Genomic DNA, 19,850 nt, shown 5'->3' with positions numbered 1-19,850 from the left:
GCTACGAGGGGCGGGGACCCAAGCGGCCCGCGCCATCTGCCCTCAGTGAGGCGGGGCGCGCAGCGGACGCCCCCGGGCAGGGGCGGGAGCGGTGGAGGCGCGAGCGGCTGTGGCTGAAAGGGGCGCTGAGCGAGCTGCTCCGGTCTCTAGGCGAGGCTTGGCCTCCCGCGCCGAGACGGGGCGCAGCGGCATCAGCGGCGGCCCTCGGGCCGGCTGGTGAGGCGATGGCGGCGCCGGGCCCGGGGGCTGGGGCAGCCTCGGGCGGCGCTAGCGGCGGCGGCGCCGGCGCCGGCGCCAGCGCGGGCTCGGGGTCCTCCGGGGTCGGCGGCCGGTTGCCCAGCCGGGTGTTGGAGTTGGTGTTCTCCTACCTGGAGCTGTCCGAGCTGCGGAGCTGCGCCCTAGTGTGCAAGCACTGGTATCGCTGCCTCCACGGTGACGAGAACAGCGAGGTGTGGCGGAGCCTGTGCGCTCGCAGCCTAGCAGAAGAGGCTCTGCGCACGGACATCCTCTGCAACCTGCCCAGCTACAAGGCCAAGGTGAGGGAATCCCGGGCCACATCGAAACCCGGCTCCTCTCCTGCCCGGCGCTCTCGGGGTTTACCTTTAAAGCTTGAGTCAGATGTTTCACCTCGGCATCCCGCCTTTCCACAGCTCTCACCCCTCCTCTCCCTGACGATCTTTTCTTTGGATTGAAGTTCTGCTTCGTAATCCACCTCACTTTTTAAAATACTAGGTGGTCTCCCATCATTGATTTTCATCAGTCGTTCTACTTTCGACAGTTTTCGTTCTTAAGGACCAGCCGATACTCTTGATCATATATTTTCCCTGGCCTCCAAGTAGACTTACGGCATTAGTTCATCGAGGTCGCTTTAAGATGGGTTTAGATGCTGGGATCTCTTGCGTTCACCACCCCGTTTCCTAGCTCTGATTAATAAGCACATTTTCACTCACGTTCTTTTAGGGCCACAATATTTAACGCTTCCTAATGTTGATAAGACTAGGCACCCTGCTAACTAACTTGTAAGAAAGAGACTTTAATATTATTTCCCCGCATTGGCACCATATAAGTCATCAAACTGCCTTGTCCTGATGTTATTGATAACTTTTTCATAGTTCTACTCTCTTCTGCCATCTAATATGTTGATTCCTGTTTTGCTAGGTTTGTGTTGTTGTTCTCGATTCTTATGCTTTCATAACAAAATTAAAATGCTAACAAACAGGTCGTGGCAGGACCAAGTATTCTCCAGCCCATACAAACAAAAGGCCTTGGGTTAAGGTTTATGTAGACAGATGATAGCAGTCATCAGAGGCATATGAAGCCAGGTGTGATGGTGCGTACCCTTAATCCCAACACTCCAAAGGCAGAGGCCAGAAGCCAGAGGCAGGTGTGTATCTGTGAGTTCAAGGCCAGCTTGGTCTGCCTAGTGAGTTCCAGGACAGCCAAGGCTATATATAATGAGAGACTGTCTCAAAACAAAACAAGGAGCATATATGAGAGATGACCTGGAGTGTGGTATACATCTCTCTTTTTTTTTTAAATGCTATATTGTCGGTGAGTGTCAAAATCATTTTGAAATGTGAAAGAGATGCACTATTTCTTTTAATATACGTGTGTATTATTATCAATTTGTGTATACACATATTTTATGTCTGGTTTTGGAGACAGGGTCTCACTATGTAGTTCAGGGTGGTCACCAGCTTACCATCTTTCTGTCTGTTACTTGAGAGTGCTAGGATTAGAGGATGAGCCACAGCTACTAGTATGTTTTTGTATATGAAGACAAGTTTTGGCATGATAAGAGAAGGAACACTGCTGTTGAATATGTGAGCTATCAGATAGATAGTCTTTATTTTTTTTTTTTTCTGAGAGAGGGTCCAGCCCGGGCTGCCTTAGAACTTAACAGAAATCCGCCTGCCTCTGTCTTCCAAGTTAAGAGTCTAAAAGTGCCACCACCCCCCCTCCCATTGTGTTTTTGTACTTATTTTTGTATTTGACACAAATACACACACACACACACACACACACACACACACACACGCATGCACACACTCACTCGTGCATATGTGAAAAATACCAGTGCCCACAGAGTTTAGAATAGAGTGCCTACTCCGTAGCTGGAGTTACAGCTACGTGACCTCCCCTACAAAACACACACACACACACACACAGGAAGGGATTGAATTCTGGTACTCTGGAAATCAGGGAGCACGCCTAACTGCAGACTAAACTGATACTACTTTTGTATATTTCCAGAGAGATTTTAGTTTTAAGTTTCTAATGCTTCATTTAACTTTCTGCTATATATACTGCAGCTACAAGGTGGGCTTGTACTGAGTTCTTTTAGGTGACTTTTTTGAAAATGGAAGGTTAATTTAGGAGGACTCAGAGAGTCTAGAAGTCTTTAGACTAGGGAAATAACATATAGAAATAACTAACACATGCCACACATTGCTATTTAGTATAGTATAGGAATACCCGAAGTTCGTCCAAAGGAAAAACTTAAGAGTTGAGTGGAGAAAAAGTTTGAGATTAAGATGACACAAAGCTGAACTTTAAGATGAGGTTGATGTGAAATTTTTGTGAAAAACTCTGAGCAGAAAAAGCAAGGAAAGCAAAAATGCAAACAACTCTTATTAACACTTTGCCTGATTGCCTGATGGGGATTACAGTGGAGTGGAGTGTGTGTGCGTGTGCATGTACATGTGTATACGCCTGCCTGCCTGCTTGCCTATGCTTTTTTTTCAGTACTGGGGATTGAATACATGCTAGCTACACCCCCAGCCTGGGGGAAAAGATATTAATATGATTACTGCAGTTGTAAAACTGTATTTGGTAAGTATTATGAATGAGAGTCACATGCTGTTCTGAGTGTCAGTTATGGGAGACTTAACTAGGTACAGAGGTCAGGAAGAGACTTTGTTATAAGACACAATGCACAAGCTCAGTGACACCTAAAAGATAAGGAACAGAGGAACCGCTGAGGAGGGGATCTGGCTTGTAGGAGAATCCAGAAGACTGTCAGCAGTTGCCATGAGGGTGCAGGAGATGCTGATTTGAGTAAGATGAAGGGAGTGAGACACACAGTGAAGCCTTTCTAGTTGGAAACAAGAACAACGGACATGGGCAGTGATGGCGTGGTCAGTTTGTGTTAGTTTTGACTCCACTATGGAAAACAGGTTGGAATACAATTTTAGAAATGTGGTAGATCCATTAGAAAGTAGGTAGCGAAGGAGATGGAGAAAAACAGACAAACTTAGGAAATAGAATCTATAGAATTTGATGACTGTTCCTCCTATTGCCTTTAGATATGGCACTAGGATTTTAGGTCATCATAAATTAAAATTGATTTTTTTTTCACTCAGAGAATATTAAGATACTGGGTTATCTATGTATTCTCTGGAATTTGCGGGGTCAAACAGTTTTTTAAAAAAAGAATCTGTAGAATTTGGGAGTAGTTTTGAAATAGAGACAAGGAAGAAGGAGGGGCTAAGAATGACTCCTAGATATTTGGCTTACATAATCTAAGTGTCACTTAAGCGACAGTTTGGAGGAAAATGACAGCAAGTTCACTTGTGGAAGAGCAGAATTCATAGGGCTTTTGAGATATTCATCAGATTTCAGATAGGCTCCTGGTAGCCAAGGGTTAGAGGCAGTCTAGGCTAAAGATAGGAATTTCTTGTTGAACTGAATGAAGGGAAATACTGTTGTAAAGGTGACCGGGAAGTAACTGTATCATGGAAGGAGACCTTTTGAAAGTCTTTGATATATTGTTTGGGCTTTATTCTGTAACTGGAAAAAACATAAAGGTTTGAACAGAAGAACAATGAAGTAAAGCTGTGCTTTAAAAAGGCTAGGCCCTGAGATACAGAGGGCACATAGAGGAGAGAAAGACACACTGGAGGAGCTGTCACAGAGAACAACTCCATGTAGGTGACAGTTGACAGTGAGTGGGATTAGAGAAGGTGGATCCAGCAGAACTCCCAAGGAGCCTGGGCAACCGAAGGCCGAGAGTGAGAAATGTTTTGAAAGTTTTTGGTTGGTTCATTTTGTTCTCCCTCCTTCCCATCCCTACCTTTTATCTCCTTCCATGCTGTGGCTCAAGACCAGGGCCTGATTCATGCTTAACACTCACCCTGCCATTGAGCTACACCCCAATTCCAGAAATGTTCTTTTTTTATAACTCAACTTTACTTATTTCCAAGTAGCATTTAGTTATCCCAAATATTGTGTATCTAATTATTCCCTTACTTTCAGGCTTATATCCTGAGCTAGACCTTTTTTAGTTTTGTTTTTAGAAGCAGAATTAAAGACAGTTTGTTGAGAAAGGGCAGATAATCTGGAGAAAGAGGGTGGGCTAGTGAGCTGAGGGAAAAGTGTGCACTCAGAAGCCCTGGGCTAGGTCTTCATGCTGTTGAAATAGAAAATCTAGGTTCTTCAGAAAGAGACAGAAACTACAACTTTAATTTTTTTTATTTTGTTTTTTAAAATAGGGTTTGTTTCTCTGTGTAGCCCTGGCTGTCCTGGAACTTGCTCAATAAACCAGGCTAACCTTGAACTCAAAAGACCCACCTTCCTCTACCTCCTGAGTGCTGGGATAAAGGTACACATGGCCTTTAAAATTTATTAATTGGTTCTTTTTTCATTTCATTTGAATTTTTCTGTATTTGTTCTAAAAACAACAACCCATAATATAATATACTCATGATACTACTGTCCTCTCTAAAATGAAACCAACAGTAATTTCTTATTACAAAAAGAATAGTTGCAGTGTTGTCTCATAAATGTGAAATATTATAATTTAATTTATAGTTTATTTTATTAGTATCTGTCTATGTTCCCTTGACAAGGAGTTGCTAGGTCTTGTAAGGCTATCTTAGTATACTGATTGATTCCATGCCCCACCCCCTGCCCCTGCAGCGTTCCTTACTGTGTTACTCTTCCTCCTTCCCATTTCCTGTAGACTCTACAGTGTAAAGCATTGACCAATTTAGATTACAGTAGATTTTTGTTTGTTTGGTTGGTTGGTTGGTGTTTTTTTACAAAATACTTTTTACTAAAATCATGTGCTTAGAGGTGTGGTAAAAAACAAGACCCTTATACTTAAATGTGATGATAGTGAGTGAGAATTTAGGAGAGAGGAATGATGGGGATTGGGTGGTCCTGGCAAGGAATACCTTCATGGAGGTGGCAGAGAGAACGCAAGAAGAGGACGCAGCTAGGGCACCGGGAGCTGGGCAGGCAGCTGAGAACGAAGTGTGACAGCCTGCTCTGAAGGCTTTGAAGCCAAGCAGAGCTAGCAGTTGCTCTGGTGCTATGTGTAGTGCTATCAGAAGTTATTAGCTGGCATGAGATTCAATGGAAATACTGTTTTAGAAAGCTCTGCAAAGAGGGCACGGGTCCCTCCGTGCTCTCTCCCTCTCTCCGTGTTCGAATCCCGCCTCCTCCCATGTCTCGTGGGGAAAAAAAAAAGTTAAAAAAAAAGGCAGGTGGATTTCTGAGTTCGAGGCCAGCCTGGTCTACAGAATGAGTTCCAGGCAGCCAGGGCTCCACAGAGAAACCCTGTCTCGAAAAAAACAAACAAACAAACAAACAAACAAACCCCCCAAAAAACAAAAAACAAAAAAAACAAAAGAAAGCTCTGTAAAGAGTTTAGAGTTAAGGACAGTTTATTGACTTCTAGGGGGCAGAGGAGGGAGTCAGTATAAATGAGTGTGGTAGAATCGGTTCAGCAAAATAGGAAGCTGGAGGAGAAGGTTGAGGAAGAGGTTGTTAGGATCACTGAGCAAAGGGAAAACTGGAGAAAAGCACCTGGAATTAGTAAGACTAGGAATAAGCGACGAGGAAATAGCAATTTAACATTATCATGAGGACTTCATTCTCTTCATGTCATTCTTTTGATTTAGAAAATACTTGTTTGTGAATATTTTTCTCCCTTATTTTGTGAGTGCCTACACCACACCAGCATATAACTTAAATATAAATATATATAAACTGAAATAGGAGAAAAAATTCAAGAATGCTTCGTTTGTCCATTTTCCTTATGGAAATAGCATATCTGAGACAAAGACTTACTCTACAGCACAGCACAGTGAGACAGGGGAGTGCTGGCTATTGGACAGTGAACTCAACCTGGGAGCTGGGTCCCTGCCAGTCTGTAACCTCTCCTCCCCCCGCCCCTTTTTTTCCCCTTCAGATTTATTTATTTTATGTGTGGGTGTTCTGCACCACATTCATTCAGTGCCCACAGAGACCAGAAGAGGGTGTTAGGTCCTCTGGAACTAGAGCTGCAGTGTGTTGGGAATTGTTCCTAAGGCCTCTGCAAGAGCAACAAGTGCTTTTAACTGCTGAGCCATATGTCCAGCCACATACACATACATATAAATACATATATCTGTAAATATGTATTCCCACCTTCTGTGTAGCCCTGGCTGTCCTGGAACTCTGTATACCAGCCTGGCCTCAAACAAATCTACCAGCCTCTGTCTCCCAAGTGCTGGGATAAAAGGCATATGTCACCATGCCTGGCTCTAAGTTTTATATTTTTAAAAGATGAGAATTTGTCATTATTTGTACAAAGGAGCTATTTTTAAAATGTTTTCATGTTAGGATCTTAAAAAAAAAAAAAACTTTATGAAAGGCCAAATCATCTATCCTCTTGGTAACCACTCCTTTTAAGTCCTCTTGTTGAGTTTGTTTTATTTTACTTTTTGTTTTGTTTTGGTTTGTTTTTTGAGACAGAGTTTCTCTGTGTAGCCTTGGCTGTCCTAGAACTCACTCTGTAGACCAGGCTGGCATCAAACTCAGAGATTTGCCTACCTTTGCCTCCCTCCAGGGATTAAAGATATGCACCACCAGTGCCTGGCTTCTGGTTGAATTTGTGTGCTGTCTAGGGGATGTGGCTTAGAACCAAGAGTAGTGATGTCAGTATGTGAGTAATACCTATCGAGTAAATGGAGGATCTAAGGGAGTTTGTGGTCAGTAAAATCTTCTCTTCACTTTAGAACTGTTGTGTCTAAGATCATTATATAATATTTTGTGTAAAACACACATATATATTTTCCTCTTGCATTTGCTGGGCCAGGATACTACCAGTGAACTCAGCCCTCACATAGTCCAGGCTGACCTCAAACTTGATATGAAGCTATGGATAACCTTAAACTTCAGCTCCTCCTGCCTCTTCTTCTCCAGCAGTGATTACAGCGTGTGCCACACTAGGCTATAATTCTCTTTTTATCACAGCATTGACAATGTGGAAACTGCATCACTTAAGTGTAAGTAAAGAAAGTAGTGTGCTGAATTTTCATGTGCCATCCACACAAGCTTTACCATGGACTCAGGACAAATCTGGTTTCGTGGTTACTCCACTCTAATTCTAGCTGTTTGAAAGCAATTACCATTTATAGTTATTTTATGCATAAACATTCTAGTAATATCTCTGTACAAGGATAGTTGTGTGTATGTTTTGATATTTTAAGCTTATTTGTAGAAATTGGACATGTTTGGAATTTGGTCAGTAAGACAGTTGAATTGCTTCCCTCTTTCTTTGGATAGGATCTTTCTGTTTCCCTTATTCATCGTAACCTGGCTCAAGTGATCTAGAGTAGTTAGGCCTGCAGGCATGTGTTATGCCTAGCTCTAGCTGGAAATTATTTTTAACAGGGTATAATATTTAATGATAGTTTCACACTCAGAAAATTTGGTCATTATTTGGAAATAGTGTTATTTAAAAGCTTATAATCTTATTATTTGTAAACACAAAGCCTCAAGGTTTTTGGTTTTTTGATTTGGAGCAGGGGAGAGAGATGGGGTTTAGTTGTCGAGTTGCTCGGGCTGGCGTTGAATTTTCAATCCTGTTTGAGCACCCCAGAGGGCTCTGAGATCTGAGCTCACAAGTGTGAGCCAGCATGTTAAACTTGCTGCATTTGAATATGTAAGAAAAATCAAGTTTATTCTTGTGTTCTGTTTCTTGTGTTAGGTGCGTGCTTTCCAACACGCCTTCAGCACGAATGACTGCTCCAGGAATGTCTATATCAAGAAGAATGGCTTTACATTACATCGGAACCCCATCGCTCAGAGCACTGATGGTGCAAGGACCAAGATTGGTTTCAGTGAGGGCCGCCATGCCTGGGAAGTGTGGTGGGAGGGCCCTTTGGGCACTGTGGCAGTGATCGGGATTGCTACGAAACGGGCCCCCATGCAGTGCCAAGGTTATGTGGCATTGCTGGGAAGTGACGACCAGAGCTGGGGCTGGAATCTGGTGGACAATAATCTACTACATAATGGGGAAGTCAATGGCAGCTTTCCACAGTGCAACAATGCACCAAAATATCAGGTGAGAAAGGGTATTTTCTCAGTGTGGGTCATTTCAAATCACACCTTAGTTTGTTTAAAACATGCACATTTTAATGTTGGCACTAGAGGTTTTTGTCTTTGTTTTGGCAATTTTAAAAATAAATGGTAGAGTGTTACATGTCAGTATTTCTTAATACATATTTGAGCAATCCTTCTGTGCTCTGGATCAGAGGTTGCCAAGCTTTTTCTGTACAGGCCAAAGAGTAAATATTTTGGGCTTTGCTGTTGATATGTCTCAGAAACACTGTCAGCTCTGTTGGATAACATCACATCAGCACAGATACTGTGAATAAAGAAGCATGGTGTGCTTGAACAGACCTCATTTACGCTGCAGGACTTGTTTGGCCAGGGGGTACAGGCAGTTGGATCTCTGAGTTCAAGGCCACCCTGGTCTACAGAGCAAGTTCTGGGACAGCCAGGGCTAACCAGAGAAATCCTGTCTCAAAATACATACTAGTTGGATTCTCTACATGTTGTCTCTTTTGATGAGTGTTCCATATATGTTTAAAAACAACTTATATTCTGTTCTTAGATGGAATAGTCTGTAAATCATAGGCCAGATGGGCAGGATTTCAGTCGCCTATATTGTTAGTGATTGTGACTTGTTCTTTTACTGAGAAAAGTACTGAAGTCTCCAACTATGTTCTCTAGCTTGTCTGTTTTTCTTTTTGGTCTATCAGTTTTTGCTTCATAGACTCAAGGGTTCTAATTGTTTTCCTTTATAAATGACCGTTGACTCTGCCAGTATTCCTGTGTTTGAGTTTGTGTTGTCTGACTTTAATGTAGTCACTCCAACTTTTCATGGGATATTATTACAGAACATCCTCCAGCCCTTTGCTTTGATCTGTCTTATTATTAAAATGGGACCCTCAGTAGGAGGTGGTTTAGTCTTTTTCATTTAACAACATTTTGCAGTCTCTCATTTGAGAGTTTAGTCCATTTGCACATATTATAATTGTTAGACAACTTAATAGTATCTTTGTGTCTCGTAATTTATGATCTTTTTATTCCTCATCTGCAAGCCTTGTTTCTCTCTTTGTTGTTATTGTTTGTTTGTTTGTTTGTTTTTGAGACAGGTCTCACTACGTATTCCTAGCTGGCCTGGAACTCACAGTTATCTGCCAGCCTCTGCTTCCCAAGTGCTGGAATTAAAGGTATACACCACCGTGTTTGGCACTTTGTCTTCTTTGATTGCATAGTTTCTGTTGCTCTAGCTTCATGTCCACTGCTAATTTATTCTACCTTCTGAGTTTGCTGTTGACCAGGCTGTTGAGTTCTGGTCCCTATATGCTTTGGATCTGGATTCCATTTGCTTTCTTTTTCTGTCTCCATTTCTCTATTGCAATTTTGTGTTTATTTAATTCTTTGGACATGCTTAGAATGTCTTAACTGCATTTCACAGTTATACACAACACACACACACACACACACACACACACACACACACACACACACACTATAAATACTTTGAATTCTTTGTCAGATTAGAAAGCCTAGGTCCAGGTAGTCAGTTTCTTTGGATTTCCCATCACTTTGAGAGTCATACTTTTCTTATTTTAGCCTAGTGACTTTTCTTTTTGAAATGAAAATTGGGTGTGTGGGTAAGATGTATTAACAACTCTGGAATATCTCCTTTTTCTAGAAACTTCTTTATTCTTTGGTACATGCAGATTTTCTAGTAAAGGAAGACAGTTAACTTGTTGGGACTCAAGGCTGTAAGCTTCTTGCCCCTGTGGTACGCAGCAGCAACTTTCAGCTCTGATCTTCTAGGCCTATCTGCTCTCTCAGTCCACTTCCCTGGGAGCTTTTCATGTGTGCCATCTCTGAGGTCTCACGTGGCTTTGGTGGAGTTTGTGTCAGGTTTGGATCCTCACCCTCTTCTCTTCTTTTGCTCCCTTCCACGGTGTCTACTTGTCCTGCCATCCATTTTTTTTTTTTTTTTTTTTTTAAATTTTCGAGACAAAGTAACCCCATGTAGCCCTGGCTGTCTTAGAACTTGCTGTGGGGCTGGGGAGATGGCTTAGCAGTTAAGAGCACTGACTGCTCTTCCAAAGGTCCTGAGTTCAATTCCCAGCAACCACATGGTGACTCACAACCATCTGTAATAGGATCTGATGCCCTCTTCTAGTGTGTCTGAAGACAGATACAATGTGCTCATAAATAAAATAAATAAATCTTTAAAAGAAAAGAAAAAGAAAGAAAGATCTCACTGTGTAGACAAAGCTAGCCTCAAACTCAGAGATCTGACTGCCTCTGCCTCCAGAGTACATTTTACTCTCTGACACTAACACTATGAAGACTTGTGCTTTCCAATTCCTTTACTGTGAACACACATGTTGTAGGGTCCAAGGTGACACAAACTCATGAATTTCAGCAGGACTAGTTGTGTCGTCTTAGTCTGCTTTAGAACAAGGTTAATCCTGAGACTGATGGCAGGACTCTAGGATAAGAAGCAGTGTTGCCCGACAGGCCTGAGTCTTGTTCTGTTTGTATTTATTTGGTATGCATTGTATAGAGATTGGACATGTTAGTGGTTCAGTTGGGCAAAGAGTGGATAAAAGCAGATGTTGGTGATCATTTGTGACAGGAAAATTACTGACAACAGCAGGAGTTACCAAAATCAGGAAATGTTAAATGTCAATTATAAATCTTAGGACTTCCCCTCCCGTTAGAGACAGGAGCTCATGTAGCTTAGCTGGCCTTGGTCTCACAGTGGAGCCAAGGATGGCTTCGAACTTCCGTCTTCCCACTGCCACCTCCCACCCAGGCGCTGGAGTTATAAGCATGCACCATTCCCAGTTCATGTGGTGCTTGGGATTGAACCCAGAGCTTCATGCATGCTAGACAAGCAGCCTGTCGAGGAGGCTATGCCGGTCCTACTTTACAATGTAGCCTTTCTTTATGGATGCAAACTAGAAAGATGACATAGTTTTACTATTTCAGTTTGTAAAAACAGGAGTAAAGCTGGATGCAGTTTAAACAGTCAGTGTTGCTGTTCATAGTAGCATAGTAGCATAGGCACACACACCTTTGGTCCCAGCACACAGGATGTAGAAACAGGCAGATCTTTGAATTCAAGGCTAGCCTGCTCTACAGAGTGAGTTTAGGACAGCCAAAGTTATATAGACAAACCTAGTCTTGAAAAATTAAAAAAAAAAAAAAAAAAAAAAAAAAAAGAAGAAAGTCAAAATAAATGTGTGTGGAGAATAATGTGTGTTCCTTCTTCAAGCTGTTTACCCCCCAACCAGAAACTCCCCTTCTCACTAACAGAGATAACTTAGAGATAGATTCTTTGTATGTTTTCTACTTCCTGATTTGATTTCTTTCTAGCCATGCCTTTGGTGAATACCCTGCTAACCTTGTCATGTCTGTTTACAGATAGGAGAGAGAATCCGAGTCATCCTGGACATGGAGGATAAGACTTTAGCTTTTGAGCGTGGGTATGAGTTCCTGGGGGTTGCCTTTCGAGGACTTCCAAAAGCCTGCTTATACCCAGCAGTCTCTGCAGTATATGGCAACACAGAAGTGACTTTGGTTTATCTTGGAAAACCTTTGGATGGATGACAGTGGCTTTCTGGAAAGAAGGACAGTGGAGAAGAGATGTGCTTGTGGAAAGTAGAACCATGAGGTGATAGTGTCATGTGTGCATGCCCAAGAAACATCCTGAAGACACATGACGTTGAGAACTGGAGAAGCAACTCTACCACAGAGATGATCATAGCGTTTCCTCTTTCTACTGGGCCAGAAAATCCTCAGGGTTGCAGTTGGTTGAGTGGGCAGTTGACATATGCATGTTGCCACAGAGTCTTCTCTAAGTTAGCAGTGTGTTTCTTTCAGCTTAAAGGTGAGCGTGTGGAGATGCATAGGAGGGATCACAAGAGTTTATGTAGAGTTCATGGAAAAGGCTCCGTCCCATCTACAACTGCCTGTTCTTTCTCCAGTCCCTTTATTTCTAGCCAGCTTGACTTAGAAAGTATGAAACTGGCTGGATTTTATTTAATATTTTTAATATATTGAGAAGCATGGTCTGCCTGGACTGCACTTCTCTAGCAATGAGAAATAAAATTGTGCAGCTATTTTAAAAGTTGTATATATAATGTGTGTAAAAACTGTAAAAAATAAGGGACAAAGGCATTGCTTTGTTCTACTTCAGTTTCTTAAAAATCACTACATGGTACAAAATTATAGTGACATTTGGGGACAGTAGGGTAACAGAAGAAGAGGAGACATATTGTACTGGCTCATTTGATAATGTTTTGGGCTTATAGTCCATGGCTATAACAGAATTATGATAAAGGTTCCTCAACTGGTTAAAGACTGGGGAAGCAGATCTACTTAGAATTATGCATATGCCAGCCAGCAAGGCTGATTCAGAAGTAATAGGAATGTGCCTCTTGGCATCTGGCTTTAGTTTTTGGCCTTCTGAGAAAACTGGTCTCCACACAGAACAGTTTGAGCTGCTCTTACAGTACTCAGTATGAGCGCTATTGATATAAACCCTAGGAGAACACACGGTCAGCGGTTCTTTGATTTCTTAACTTTATAATGCTGTAGATGTTATGAAGAATTTTTAATTTCATATTGTTTACATTATACAACAATCGAAGCCTCAAAGTCTCCATTGGGGCTGTCATCAAATGTTTACTCGCCCATCTGAAACAGTGCCAGCCTGAACCCAAGTTAGGAATATTCTTTTCTTTTTTTTTTTTTTTTTTGGATTTTTGAGACAGGGTTTCTCTGTGTAGTCTTGGCTGTCCCAGAACTCACTCTGTAGACCAGGCTAGCCTCGAACTCAGAAATCCACCTGCCTCTGCCTCCCAAGTGCTGGGATTAAAGGCGTGCGCCACCACTGCCCGGCGGTTAGGAATATTCTTAATCACCTAGGTGTTGCCCCCATGAGACTTAATGCTGAAAACTTCAGGTTGGCAACAATATGAAAGCTTCATTGGAAAGAGGTGAACGTTATTTCCTATTTTGACCCATAAACTTTCTCACTAATATTCTCTGGAATTAATAATTCAACACATGAGTTGAGGTGGTTGTTGATTTTTTTCTTGTGTTAGAACAGAAACATCTTTCTGTATAAAAGTATGATTAATACGGTTCAGATACATAAGAATTGATGAAGGCAAGTAAAATCTTTGTACTTTTTACATGATTGCTGTATGTATATTTTGTTTTAAATCTAATAAAATTAGGGACAGATCAGCTTGCGGGGGTTCTTGGGTTCACTGAGAATTAAATTTGTCAATCCTGCAATGAAGCAGGAGGCTTCGGCCACAGAACAGTCTGTAGTTGCCTCCTGAAAGGGTTACAGGTATTTATTGTATATTTGTTATGTTGCTTGAAAAAGAGAAATTTGTTAAAGATTCTTTTTGATAATCTGTATCAAGAAGAAACCTTGTACAAAGTGGAATTATATGTTAAACGTATTAGGGAAGATAGCTGGCCCAGGAATTGTTTCGTTTCTCTTGTTTTCTGTGGATTTTTTTGTTTGTTTGTTTTTCTGCTCTAGAACAACTCAATTTGGTGGCACTTAAAAATTGATTAAAGACCTGGTTAAGGATGGAGACTGACTAGTTAAAAGGTGCCGCAGTCCTTATGTACTTGCTGTATCTTCAGGGTGTGACAGTTCCTCAAGCTTCCGATAAGTTTGACTCATAACTTCTGTTTTTGTCTTGTTGTTGGTAAATGTTCATTTGCAACAAGTTTTTGAAGGTGCTGACTGGAAAACAAAATCACATGGTTTTTCATTCCTCATTGAACCTAGAGTCAGATAATTGCCTAACAATTAACACCAAGCCATTCTTTCTGTGTCTTGTTTTGTTTTTGATTGTTTAAGACTGGTTCTCACTATGTAACTCAAGCTATACCTTGAACTCACAGTGATCTCCCTGCATCAGTCTCCCCAAAATTGGGATTAGAGGTGTATGGTACCATTCTCAGAACAACAAACCATTTTAGCTCAAAGAGTTGAATGTTCCTAGGTAGAACGGGCATCTAGAGAACAAAGAACCTTCATTTATAGCCTAAACTATTTACTAGAAGTCTTGTTACTAGAGACAGTAGTGGCTGCCCAGCTCAATAAGGCCGACTGCTCAGTGTTGAAGGAGGCCGTGCTCTAATTGTTGCTTAGAGAGCATGTGGAGGAAACCGTGGTACCTGAGCTGAGTATAAATCGCCGAAGTCAGTGCTGCTCAAGCATGGTTGGATCTCACAGTGGCTTACAAAATACTAACCTTGGGTCCATATCCTGATTATCCTGGTTCCAGTGTTGGAACTGGGTTATGCTCTGACCATAAGGATTTAAAAATGCCCTGGTTTCAGAATGCTACCAAAGGTTGAGAGCAGTTGTCCTGAATTTCTCAACTACCAAGTAGGAAATTCTTGCTCCCCTCACTACCTCACAAGGATACAGAGGGCGCAAGAGAGAACCCTGGGAGTGTTGGTGTTGTGGGTGAACGGTGCTGCAGCAGTGCACGCATCTGTTCTATTTCAGCTGCAGCCGTGATCAGGAAAACATGTAATTGCATTTGTTGTGGCTGTAGGAAGCATGCAGCGGTGGAACAAACATTAGTTACTATTCTCTTACTCACTATGGTCTTCTGTCCTACTTGAGACAGGTGGTTATATTATCTAGGTTTTCATAGGAAAGAAGAAATATTAAGGCTTAATTCTGTAATGTTCATTGGCTCATAATTCATTAAAAAGTTCATACAAGGAACTTTGTGGTAGTACATGTCATTTCATAGTTGCCATGTTTTTCATTGTTGATTTCTGAATGTCAAGCCATTTCGTTCATCTCTCATTTTTACTCGAATAAGCTTACATACAGACGAAACGAAGCATCTGAAGCAAGTTCACTCAGTCCAGCTGAGCATGTGATTGGCTCTGTGCTGAGGTAGCTCCTGCATCTTGGGTCTGACATGACTAGGAAGCATGAAAAAAGCAAAGACTAAAATTTTACAGAAGTTACAGTTAACTTCATCGTTTTTATATCTTTTAATCAAGAAATAACAGTTTGATGAGACAGAAATTAAGGAGTTTTCAAAAGTATTAGTATTAAAAAGATTCCATAAGCTGAGACTACCACAGCTGAGACTGTGGGCAAGGCCATGTTGATGATTGTTGGAACAGTCTGTGTCCAAACCAAATGCCTGTCTGCCTGCCCTCATAGCGTTCTCCTCAGTCCCCCCTCAACAGAGTCCTTTCTCCCTTGCAAGTTTCCTAGTTTGGTATTTTAATACATACTTGACTCAAACTGGGGGCTTTATTTCCTGCTCATAACTCTTGCTGTCTAGCTCCCCATACAAACACAGCATCTTGGGTGTACTCTTTCTCATCTTTAAGCCTACTAAGTAGGGGCTCACATACTTCCTATGGAAAAGAAAGAATGACTTCTAAATATACAGACTAAAGAATAAGCAAAGACAAAGGAGAAGGAAATTCTGTGTCCAGGTGAAGCAGAATGGAATAGGTCTGAGTGACTGTAGCGTTGTTACTGTCAATACTTTTTGGCCATCCCCCAACCCCAATTCACAAATACTGGTAAAATGACCTAGTTCTTGATGTAGATTTCATATTGCTTTAGAAGTGAGAATGTTGTTTTTTAATATGTGGGGTGAGGGGTTCTGTTTTGTCTTCTGATGCAAAGTTAAAACTAGGGCTGGCAAAATGGCTCAGTATGTAGAGACACTTGCCACCAAGCCCTATGGCCTATCATCTCTGGGACCCACATAGTTGGAAAGACAGAGTCAACTCCCAAAAGTTGTTACTTCACATGCAGGCTGTGGTCCACATGTGTACAAAATGTGGTCCACAGTTCCAGACAAAATTTTTAAAAAGTAAAAATAAATATAATTTTTAAAAATAGCTAATGTCTGCATAGGGATCTAGCTTGGTGATAGAGTGCTTGCCTAGCATGCACAAGGCCCTGGGTTCAATCTCCAGCACCATAAATAACAAATGCTAATGTCTAAAGTTTAGTTCTAAGTATATTGTAGTGGAAGTAGGCTAGACATCTTTGTTTAACATGGCTGACTTGCTTTGTTTCCCAATCTGTTCTGTGCTCCTTCATTATGATAGAGTTTGTTATGCAGCTTTCATCTGTGTATCATTCATTTTGGTCACACCCTTCCCATTACCTCTGTCCTCCCTCCAGCCTTTCTACTTTGATGTCATATGAGCGTGCAGTTAAGTCTAGACTCTGCCTGTAGTGGGAAATACAGTCTGTCTGAGTCACCATTTTTTTTATGGTTTTTTTTTTTTTTTTTTTTTTTTTTTTTAAGTAAGGTCTTACTCTGGAGTGGAGCAGGTTGGTCTGGAACTTAGATCTGTCATGTTGCCAATCTCCTGAGTACCGGGATTACAGACATGTGCCACCATATATGGCACATCTTCACTTTTGAAGGAAAAAAGACTTTAAGATTGGAATGAAAACTGACAGTCCTCTTCAGAAGCCAAAGGGTGATAGTCATTTCCAGCCAAGGTTCCCAGAGTGTTCAGGGTGTGCACACATGATCTCTTACTGAAAGCTGAGGGGCGGGCTGGCTAAAGCATTGAGAAGGAGCTGAGTGTTATCCATCCTTTCAAAGAGCACTCTGCAGCCGACATACGGACGTGTCAGTGAATCCCCACACTTTTCTTACTTGTTTTATGTGGCCAGCATTGAGCTCTCACATCCTGAAAGGTCTCTCCAGCCACCCTGCTGGCAACCACCTACTCGGACTGAGGAAGAAAGAAATCAGAAAAGTTAATTCAGTATCGGTTAAATATTTTGTGGCACCCATTCCATGACTGGCTCTTGCCAGCTACTATGAATATAAATAGAGGAGAACAAAACTAGAAACAACAGTCTGTTCTGCAGTTGCTCCAGAGTTATGTGAAGGTGGCCACACCACCAAAGAGGTCACTGCCTTAATGGACTTTCCGTGGGATCCTGTGTGGCGGAGGAGAATGGAGCACCAAGAGATTGAGGCCAGATTTTAGCTTTCAAACTAAGGGCTTTGGATTTTTCCTGTCTCATGGAAAAGCAAAGGCTTGCATCAGGGTCATGATCCACGCTACAAACCTATGGTTATTCTACCTGCAAAAGGTAACAGTAGGTTATGATGGAGACATAACTAAGGTGACTAGGGATGTGAAGGAGAGAGTTATTGAGGTATTCTGAGGGGATGGGGAGATGGTTTGTTGTGGAAGCAGGCTTGAGCACCACAAGCTGGGCTTGTTGGCACATATCTGTTACCCCAGGGCACAGGATGGGGGGGGAGGGGGAATCCTTTGAGCTTGCTGGCCAACAGCCAGTCTAGCCAAACCAGTGGGGGCCAGGTTCAGTGGGACTAGTTGTCTCAGAAAATAAGGTGGACAACAACTAAAGAAGACACCCCAGTGTTGACCTCTGGCCTACACTGCTGTCCACCATGACCAAACAATTTATAGTCCCAACATGAAGAAAAGCCAGAGCAGCAGCCTGGGGACAGGAAATGAACCACAGGCCCTTGAGAAACTTTGCTGCCTTGTAGGCTGCTCAGCCTGCTTCTTAACACCATTCAAGATATCTCTCCGGGGTGTCACCACCCACAGTGAGCTAGGCCCACCCACATCAATCGTTAATCAATAAAATACACAGGCAAATCATATGGAGGCATTGTCTCAACTGTGAGTCCCTTTCTCTAAATGACTCTTATGTCAAATGGGCAAAATCTAGCCAAACCACATATATGTATGCACACATGAACATCTACCTACACACATGTCGAAAAACATTAGGTCCATGGACGTGACTTCTACACCAAGAGTAAGACATTGTTGCCATGGTCTGAGGATAATAGGCCTGACTCTTTACTAAGACAGGGAGCTGAGGGGAGGAATGGCTGGTGGTAGTGATTTCAGTTTCAGACATGTCTGAAGAAAAACTATTCAAACAATAATTGGAACTAATTTGTAGTTGAGGTAAATGGTGAACAGAGGTCCGCTAAAGGGGCTGCTCATAGGGTCAGCGATGGCTGGGGGGGAAGGGGGAAGAGCTCTTGGCATCGCGTCTGAGGATTTGAGTTTGTTCCCCAGAATCCATACAATGGAAGGAGAACCGACTCGGATAAGTTACCTCTGACCTCCACACATGTGCACCACGGCATGATCATGCATGTACGTACCAAATAAATATAAGAAGGCTGACTGTGGTGGAACATGCCTTTGATCTCAGCAATCAGGAGGCAGAGGCAAGCAGATCGCTGAGTTCCATGCTGGTTGAGATTACATAGTGAGACCCAGCACTTCAGAACTGGAGGTAGGAAGACCAGATTCATGGTCATCTTTGGCGATGTAACAAGTTTGAGGTCAGTCTGGATAGATAGACAGACCAATTGATTCAAGTAAGTTTTGACACGTACGTATACATCAATTACAAGATACCCATCAAGGTATCTTGATCCCCAGCAAGGCATTTAAAAGATGGCCAGGTAAGTTTTTACTTACTTATTTTTTATGTGAATAGCTGTTTTGTCTGTAGGTATATCTGTGCATAGTTTCTACAAAGAGGCCATAAGAGAGCATTGTATCCCCTGGAACTGGAGTTGCAGACAGTTGTGAGCTGCAGTATGGGTGCTAGGAACTGAATCCAGCTCCTCTGGAAAAGCAGCCAGTGCTCTTAGCCATTGGGCTATCTCCAGCCCCTCCTGCAGTGTTCCTCACACCTTCGCCTGAGCTGGAGGCTGATATGGATGTTCCATGTAGAGCTAAGCACTCAAAAGTCACTCTCCATGCTCTGACTGGCTGTGAGTATGCATGTGGTTTTCTTAAAATTTTTAGATTTATTTTATGTGTATGAGTGGTTTTGCCTGCATATACATGTGTGTGTATGATGTGCAAACCTGGTGCCTGAGGAGGTCAGAAGGATCCTATTGGATCCCTGGGGCTAAAGCTATGGATGGTTGTGAGCCACCATGTGGGTGCTGAGACCCAGCAAACGCACTTACCTGATGACCCATCTCTCCTCCAGCTCCATGTTTTTACCCTGTGTTGGCTGATCACACATGTGTAGTCATGGTATCATTAAATATTTCTTGTTCAACATTTTAAAAAATTTTAAAAGGTTGGTGAGATGGTTCAGCGGGTGAAATAGTTACTGCCAGGACTGACAGCCTGAGTTTGATCCTTGGCATCCACATAGTAGAAAAAGAACCAATGCCTGCAAGGTGTTCCCTGACCTACATAGGATCCCCATGGCTCATATACACAGGGACAAATAAATAAATGCAATTTTTTTTTAATTAAAGAAAAAGCCTTGCCTTGCTGAAAGCCCAGAGGCAGGGTCCACATAAGTAGGCACAGCACCTCATGTATTTTGCCATCATATAGATGTCAGATTTCTCTACATAGCCCTGGCTGTCCTGGACTCACAGAGATCTGCCTACCACTGCCTCCCGAGTGCTGGGATTCAAAGGCATGCGCCATCGATGTTGTCAGTATTCTTATCTAGATTTTTTTCACCCAGGAAC

At 42.2% G+C, this 19,850-nt stretch overlaps 1 protein-coding gene and 1 non-coding gene across 2 annotated transcripts; both read left to right on the top strand.

The window, feature by feature from the left end:
- The first annotated feature begins 121 nt into the window (after positions 1 to 121).
- On the top strand, positions 122 to 15,076 carry Fbxo45 (F-box protein 45). The gene is made up of 3 exons (XM_034515273.2): positions 122 to 536; positions 7,976 to 8,332; positions 11,731 to 15,076. The coding sequence occupies exons 1-3, from the start codon at positions 225 to 227 to the stop codon at positions 11,914 to 11,916; spliced, it is 855 nt and encodes a 284-aa protein (XP_034371164.1). The 5' UTR covers positions 122 to 224; the 3' UTR covers positions 11,917 to 15,076.
- Positions 3,278 to 3,421, top strand: LOC117718349 (small nucleolar RNA SNORA79). The gene has a single exon (XR_004608037.1). It is a non-coding gene; the product is annotated as a small nucleolar RNA SNORA79 (small nucleolar RNA).
- Positions 15,077 to 19,850: the final 4,774 nt, after the last annotated feature.

Source organism: Arvicanthis niloticus, chromosome 12 (genome assembly GCF_011762505.2).
Source record: "Arvicanthis niloticus isolate mArvNil1 chromosome 12, mArvNil1.pat.X, whole genome shotgun sequence".
NCBI classification, from domain to species: Eukaryota; Metazoa; Chordata; class Mammalia; order Rodentia; family Muridae; genus Arvicanthis; species Arvicanthis niloticus.
Note: the sequence above shows the minus strand (reverse complement) of the source record. Positions and strands in the feature narration are given on the sequence as shown.